The 8,659-nt window shown below is 41.8% G+C and overlaps 1 protein-coding gene across 1 annotated transcript in view; it reads right to left on the bottom strand.

Moving 5' to 3' along the window:
- Nucleotides 1–8,659, bottom strand: part of LOC101861589 (myosin-2 heavy chain) — a gene marked incomplete in the record, with an annotated part of 41,686 nt that overhangs the window by 24,805 nt on the left and 8,222 nt on the right. Inside the window, 5 exon segments of the mRNA XM_013083629.2 lie at nucleotides 1,683–1,796; nucleotides 2,666–2,722; nucleotides 4,402–4,482; nucleotides 6,027–6,185; nucleotides 7,979–8,084. Of these exon segments, the coding sequence (XP_012939083.2) occupies nucleotides 1,683–1,796; nucleotides 2,666–2,722; nucleotides 4,402–4,482; nucleotides 6,027–6,185; nucleotides 7,979–8,084 (517 nt within the window).

The raw sequence follows: 8,659 nt of genomic DNA, 5'->3' as shown, positions 1-8,659 counted from the left end.
CCAGGTTACCTCTTCCTTTCTCGGGCTTTTCGGAAAGGCAAGGGGGCGTGGGGGGGGTTATGGGGATCGTGTGTGCATTTGTGTGTGTCCCCGTGTGTGTGTGTGTGTGTGTGTGTGTGTGTGTGTGTGTGTGTGTGTGTGCAAAAAAGAAAGAGAGAGAGAGAGAGAGAGAGTTTTTGTTTTTTTTTTTTTTTTTAAGTGTGTGTGTCCGTCCGTGTGTCCGTGTGTCCGTTTAGGGAGTGGGGGGGGGGGGGGGGTAGGGACTGCAAGCAGAAACCCTAAAGCCGATACCTTGGTCAAGTGGTCGAAAAAAGGAGATTAGTTATAATGACTGTTTCAGTCTTCACAATTTCGTGAGGTCAATTCTGTGAAAATTAAACACTTAACATTTTACCCAAAAGTCAAGACCTTGGTCAGATTGTCGTACATGAAAGATTTAATTACTGTAACAGTCATGAGATTTTAAAAATTAAGCCAAAATCAGCCTTGTGCTTATACTTCTTTAGTTTTAGTAAGAATTTTACGGCACTTGCAGCACTATAAGGTCATATAAGTGTCGAAGATTAGAGGTGTTACAAGAGAGTAACAAACACAATAAAGAAGGAGGAGATATCAGGACGAGAGATGTTTGATAGGACAGAAGGAGCAAACCACACCAGAGAACCCGCCAACCACCCACCTTTTACTCTTAGAATCTCGACTTGATTGCACAAATCTTCTGCATGCACTTGCGAAGAACAAACAAAAGCATACAAGCAAGCACATTCATGCACGTGTTCATTGACACACACTCACACACACACACACACACACACACACACACACACACACACACACACACAAATAAGTTTCCTTTTACATGTATTGCAAATCCACATTGTCCTCTAAAGTGTCTACCAAACAAATTTGCGACGAACGAGTAAGTTCCGGAACATACCGTAAAGCCGACTCAAAACTCTCCAGTCATAGGTCTTTATTAGATAAAAGATAACCCGAGTTCTCTATTTAAAACGTACTTGCCCCACAGCGCACACCTGGGGTCTCCACTCTCAGTGGACCATAATTTTATTTAGGTCACCGTAACCTAATTTCCCGAAGACGCTTTTGGCATTTAAGAAAAAAGAATGGTGGATTGAAATGTACTTGAAGTAACCTTAACCCAGTACAGCGTATAGTATCTTTAAAGTATTATCAAAGTATTTTGAGTGCAAAAAAAAAGAAGAAAAAACGACTATACCAACTATAAAAAATCCAAGAAACAAGAATCAGGCGCATGTCAAAATAATGAAATCAAAGGAATCGACATTGTGTTTCGGCCTGTTGGTAAATTTTCCTTGATTTTTTTTGTGGGGATGGGGGTGATCTCAACATATCTATGTCCTTTTAAAAACACATTTTGAGTGTATTTTACTCTGGAAAAAAATGAAAGGAAAAGAAAAAATGTAAATTTGCAGTTGCAAGGACTCCCAAGTTTTGGATTTCACAAAACTTACGCAGCTATTATTTCGCTAATTTAACCTCTGACACCGGGCACGTCCTGCAACCCCCCCCCGCCCCCAACGGCTAATATTTCGACATCTATTCAAGATACACGGTTAATTTAAAAAAATCAAAAGCAAGAATAAGGTTTAAGGTTATACAAATAGGACGAGCGCCCGATTCCAGTTGTACTAGTCACCCACCTTCTTAAGATCCGCCAGCTCTCTCTGCAGCCCTTTGTTCGTCTGCTTCTCTCTATCCACTTGTGTGATCAACTCGTTCGTTCTCCTCTTCCCATCCTCCTTTTCTAGTCTCACCTGTTGACGAGGGTAAGAGGAGGAACAATTAGCTTGGATTTCATTATCTTGTCCACCACCTACAAAAGGATCATCATCATCATCCGGTGCCATGCCGACTGGCGTGGGCGATCATGGACCTCCACTTCCATCTGTCTTTCGATGCAGCAATGGTGTCTATTGTTCTTGCTGCTCCCAGCCATGTTGTCATCTTGTCCAGTATCTTTTCCCTCTGTCTCCCTCTGCCTCTCTTTCCATCAAACTTTCCTGTTGTTACAATATTCTCTTATGCTTCTTCCCGCATTGTGTGTCCGAAGAAATTTGCCTGTCGTTTTTTTATATTCGAGATAAGTTGTTTTCTATAATTTGCTTCAACCAGGACTTCTTCATTTGTTTTTCTATACAAAAGGATAAGGGCCTCGAAAACCCAATGTTAGTGTCTACTGCACGTTTCCACAAGCTTTTGTTTGTTTTAGTGAGGATTTTACGGCACTTGTAACACACTAAGGTTACATTAGTGCCGCAGATTGGAAGTGTTACAAGAGAGCAACAAAAAAAAAAAGACGGAGGAGATAAAAAGACGATAGATATTTGAAAGGAAAGAAGGAGAAAACCACACCAGAGTACCCGACAACCACCCACTTTTTTTCACAAGCACTTGTGAAATTGACATTCTGTAATATCACGAAATTTAATGTATCTTCAACAGATTGCGCTCACTTTAGATATTTTGGGAGACGCGCTGCTTCGACCCTGCCTGTAACGACCAACTTAAATTGAGAGGGGATACTTAAACCCAGCACAGGAACAATATGATCTAAATTACGTTCACAAAGCGTAATACATTTACAGTAACTACAACATTACAATTAAGCCACAGGTCTCCTCACCTGTCTTTCTTTCTCTTTTTCTGACCGTTCTCTTTCTCTGTTCAAAGCCTCATGGATCTGAAACAATTATTAAAAAAGACAACTAAGACATAACAACAGACCCGTATTTTAATACCAAAGACTGTACACCCTGACTTAATACTGGTTCACTATCTTAAGTTAAGTAAACGATTTACGGCACTTGCGACACAATTAGGTCATATAAGTGCCGAAGATTAGAGGTGTTACAAGAGAGTAACAAACACAAGAAAGGAGGAGAGATAAGGACGGTGGATTTTTTTTTTATTGGAAAGAAGGAAGTGAGCAAACCACACCAGAGCACCCATCAAACAATCACTGGTTCACTATGCAGTGCGCCATTTGATCCAATTTGGAGCAAATTTAGGGGCAAAAAAAAAGAAAAAAGAGGGGGAAGGGGTGGAAGGTGCCACGAGCGTTTAACAATAGCGGATCTAAGGTTTTGCTCTTTTCTGGGCGCCCACGGTGCGCACGGGCAACGGTGAAGAGCCTGACCAACATACCACAGAGGCCGGAGAACAAACAGTCTGTGCTCCCGTCTTGTAATGTACATTTTAATGTAAGTATAAAGTTTACACACAATTAGGTTGTTTAAGAGGAGGGACCTCCGAATTTAACGTCCATCTCCGATAAGACAGAAGCAGTTGGGCTGAGAGTCTTGGAAACTCTACAAAACTATAACCCCGAGTTCAGGAATGCCCAGTCGGGGATTCGAACCTGGGATGTCCACTTCATAGTCCAGAATGAAACCAAGAGATCAAACAGAGCGACCTGCTGGCGCTATGGACAAAGGGCTATAAAGTAATCGGCACAGAGAAAGCTTGATCCCATGACATTAAAAGTGAACCCTGGGTTAGATACCAGACACTTACATTCACACACACACACACACACACACACACACGCACACACACACACACACTCGCGCGCACACACACACACACACACACACACACACACACACACACACACATATATATACACACACATACACACATACACACATACACACATACACACATACATACATACATACATACATACATACATACATACATACATACATACATACATATGGGGGCTCTCGTGGCCTAGAGGTTAAAGTGTTGGCCTCTCATTCAAAGGTCCCGGGTTCGAATCCGGGTAGCGACCGAAAAATTTCCTTCTCTAAAAGTACCTCCTTTCCTGCTCTCTTGCAATATTCTGTCGTCTGATTTCGTCTCCTCTTTCTGCCCCCACCCCCTCACCTCCTTTGCCCCCTCCTCTGGGCTTCTGACTCTTTCTGCAGCCTTTCTACTGCTACTTCTTCTTACAGCAGTCTTTCTGCCACACCCCTGATCTTCTGGTAGGAAAGACATACACCTAGCCTTCTCGGACAAGGGCGAAAAATCGGGGAGGGCCCCTGTTCAAATTAAAGATCCCTTGGTGGTCTAAAATCGATAAGAGTAGGCAAACTTCAAAATTTCCTACCAACTAAAAGTATTAGGTGTGTCCCGCGCGCTCATATGACCTTATGCAGTTGCGAGCGCCGTAAAACACTTACCAAAAAAATACATACATACATACATACATAAATACATACATTCATATAGACAGACAGACAGACAGACAGACAGACAGACAGACAGATTAACGCGCACACACATACACACACACACAAACAGTAAATGTGGGCATACACTCATACACCAGCGTGGCAGACAACGCGAGCAACTCACCTTTCTCTCCGTCTCAAGTTGACTTTCATGCTCAAGTCTCCTGACCTTGTCTTCAAGTCGGGACACTTCAGCGCTTTTCTCCTATAGATAAAGAGATAACATTGTTTTGTTTTTAGTTTTAGTTCAAGTAAGAGTTTTGCGGCACTTGCAACACAATAAGTTAAAATAAGTGCCAAAGATTAGAGGTGTTACAAGAAAGTTACAAACACAAAAAAAGAAGGAAGAGAGATAAGGACGGAAATGTTTGATATGAAAGAAGTAGCAAACTATACCAGAGCTCATAAGTTTACCCTAAGCAAATTGTGTCTTAAGCAAAAGGTAACACACTTTAGCCTTTTTGCTTCTATAGTTGAAAAAGGGGCAGGTCCAGGAAAAAATGGAAGGAGTGGATCAGAGAATCATAAGCCAAGAACAACATAACCTTGCAACAGACGATTCAACGAGCAAGTGAAAGACGTTTGCTTTTCTCCATTAATACTGCAAGGTAACAAGCCGGAAAAAACAAGGAAACGTAAAATAAGATAAAGAGGTAACAAAGCTGATCTTAAACAACGCGCGTCTTCATGATGAATCCACCCCCACCCCCCACTCCCAACAAAACAAAACAGAAAGGCCCAACAAGCAAATTTGGTCAAAGTCAGGTCAGGTCAGGTCAGGTCAGGTCCTTAGGATGAAGAACTTTTAAAAAATAATTTAATGTACGTGTCATACGCCTCCATCGAAACTATGTAGATCATTAAGGAGGCGGGCTTCGACCCAGCCTGTCAGATCCAACGCCGGCTGGGAGGGACACAACGTCACCAAAAGAAAAATGAAACTAAGAATCCCCCTCCCCCCCCAGATGGGGTTCGAACTCAGGTCTTTTGCTTCGACGGCGAAGCACCTAACTGCTACAAGATTGACGGCGGTGCAAGAGAAAACACATGAGATAGATCTACTGACATTACATTTTTTAACGCTCATAGCATTTCCCCAAAGGTCAGAGGAACTCGAATAATTGTTTATTTGTTTGAGCAAAGAGATACACATTGACATGATAACGGTCATTTAGTATAGGGAAATAGCTTGATAAACAGACAACAAAGGAGAAAAATGAAAGTCAGACTTAAAAGTGACACTCTCCAACCACACGCGAACGTAAGAATATGGCGAGGAAACCGAAAGGACAATAACATGTACTGCAATAGAATGTACTGCACATGCACTAAACAGTGCAGAAATTAAAAAGTAAATCAGAACATGAAAAGATAATATAGAGAAAAATAAAGCGCGGCTAAAGTCAGTCAAGGGAAAAAGAAATCCACGCCCCCCCCTCCCCACCATCACCAACAGAAGGATTTCTCTTTCTGTGTCTTTTACCATTAAGACCCCCCCCCCCTCTCTGATCTCTCTCTCTCTCTCTCTCTCTCTCTCTCTCTCTCTCTCTCTCTCTCTCCCACCCTTATCTTCCAACACCCCCCCAACCCCCCCCACAAAAAACAACAACAGCAACAACAACAAACAAAAAAAACAAAACAAAACCCAACAAACAAAAAAAAGCAACCAGCAACCAACGAACTAACCAAACAAAAATAAAACAACAAATATAAACCCCACAACAAAAACCCAAACAAAACAACACGTACCGCCAACGCCGAGGAATTATCCTCCAGAGCCTGGGCCAGCTTATCCTCCACCCTGGCCCCGGACTCCCTCCTCTCCTGCTCCATCTCGTACCGCAGATCCTCCAGAGCTTTCTGCTTCTCCAGGAACATCGACTCCTTCAGCTTGAGGACTGCAGCAGCCTGACAACACGAAGTATAATACTATGGTGATCTTTGAGTTAAGGCGTCTCCAACCACCCATATCATTTAGGACTATGACGTATGAGTTACGGCAAAATGGTGTTAGGCAAGATCTATTCCCTAAAGGGATGGCATTTTATAGTTGTTTTAGTAAGAGTTTTACGGCACTTGCAAGGGAATTAGGTCCTGCAAGTGCCGAGGATTAGAAGTCTTATGTTACAACAGAGTAACACACACACACACACAAAGGAAGGAGGAGGGATATTTTATTTAGTAAGAGTTTTACAACACTTGCAACACAATTAGGTCACGTAATTGCCGAAGATGAGAGGTGCTTAATTTTAATAAGAGTTTTCCGGCACTTGCAACAAAATAAGGTAATATTAGTGCCGAAGATTAGAGGTGTTAAAAGAGAGCATCATACACAAAAAAAGGAGGGGAGATAAAGACAATAGATGTTTAGTAGGAAAGAAGGAGAAAGCCACACCAGAGCACCCGCCAACCACCTACTAAGATGAGAGGTGTTATGTTACAAGAGAGTAACAAATATGAAAAAGGAGGAGAAATGAGGGCCACATATTATGTTTGATGGGAAAGAAAGAGCAAATCACATTTGAGCTTTTTGTTTATTTGTTTGAGTAAAGAGAAGCACATCGACACAATAATGGTCAAAATGGTGCTGGGAAAAAGTAAGACAGACAGACAGACAGGCAGACAGACAGACAGACAGACAGACAGACAGACAGACAGACAGACAGACAGACAGACAGACAGACAGACAGACACAAACAACAGAAAGGAAGTGAAAAAGTAGGATCTACCACTGGCACCCTCAAAACACCCGCTGCAGTGTTCACTGAGTTAGGGAGCTTTTGTTTTAAAAAGAGTTTTGCGGCACTTGGAAAACATTTAGGTCATAGTTTGAATTTGAGTAAGCAGAGGCACATCGACATAACTGCTACTTAATGCAAGGAAGAAGCAAGACAGGTAGACACACACAACAGAGGTAAAGCAAAGAAGTAGGAGCTACGAGTGGCTCCCTCCAACAACAGTGCCTAATATAAGGCGTGTTACAGGAGAGTAACAAAAACGCAAAAGAAGGAAGAGAGAGGGTGATGATAGATATTTGATAGGAAAGAAAGGGCAAACCACACCAGAGCACCTGCCAACCACTTTCTTTCAGCATCTCAAAACTGCAAGCATTCTATTGAACACACATTGCTAACGTTTTGAATATGCAGGTAATGTCAAAAAACAACAACAACAAATAAACAAAACCTTTCCAATATTTAGAAGACAAAAAAACAACATTAATGTAAGTTACCAGAACCACCAAAACTTTTCTCAAAAGTAAACCAATAGAGAGAAAGCTGCTTGTAAGGGTTTGAAAATTAGTTTTAGTAATAACATAATTTATAAAAGTTAAAATATCCAAAAATAATCAAATGAATAAAAGTCCAACCGGCCCCTCCCGACCTCCCAAAACTAGCAAAAACAAACATCATCATCACCCAGTGCCAGATCTGCCACAGACATCGGCGATCATGGTTCTTTGTTCATTCCTTTGCTCGGATGCATAGGCTGTGAGGGTGTGGGGGTAGAAAGGAGAGACGAAAGCAGACGACAGAACGTTTTTAGAGAGCAGGAAAGGAGGGGAAAGGAGACAATTTTAGAGAAGAAAATGTTTCAGTCGCTACCCGGATTCGAATCCGAGACCTTTGAAAGAGAGGTCAACACCTTAACCTCTAGGCCACGAGAGCCCCTACTTAAAGATGGCATTTATTACAACTTACCGTCTCTTTTTTCAGATGCTGCAGTGACCTCTTTTGCTCAGAGGACGTTTTGTGTCGATCTTGTCTTTCCTTGGCCAAAACAGACTGTAACTCGCTGATCTGGGCCCTGTCAAGTGATAACAAAATACATGTTTTATTGTGGTGAAACCAGGCGCTCGTAAAAAAAAAAAATTAAAAATTCAACATTTTCCCTGCGTGTTGGGCAATTTTATTCGATTTATTATTTGGGCTCAACATCTTTTGTGTTCATTAAAAAATATATTTCTGGGCCATGTCATTAGCCGTAGCCCAACATTGCTCAGACACTTCTGCCTGCAGTGACTCACCAATGTCAACTACAGCTGCTAAGGCTCCGGCTCAAAGCGAGTTTAATGCTTTCTCGTACCAACATTCCTTTCCCAGTTTTAATGTTTTAAAAGCGCTGAATTCAAGTACCAGTAGCAAAAACGTAGTGGGCTAACAAGAAAACTAAAACTGAAATTGAACAAAACAGGGGCATTAACAGAAACAACTTTGGGCTCACAGACAAGAATTTTCAAATACTACGATAGCCGTGACAAAAATTTCCGAAACGTAAAAAAATTGGAGAATGTACACTGTACACTGCCACTTTTGGGCAGCTCTCTCTCTCTCTCTCTCTCTCTCTCTCTCTCTCTCTCTCTCTCTCTCTCTCTCTCTCTA

The sequence above is a fragment of the Aplysia californica genome, unplaced genomic scaffold, assembly GCF_000002075.1.
Source record: "Aplysia californica isolate F4 #8 unplaced genomic scaffold, AplCal3.0 scaffold00246, whole genome shotgun sequence".
NCBI lineage: Eukaryota > Metazoa > Mollusca > Gastropoda > Aplysiida > Aplysiidae > Aplysia > Aplysia californica.
Note: the sequence above shows the minus strand (reverse complement) of the source record. Positions and strands in the feature narration are given on the sequence as shown.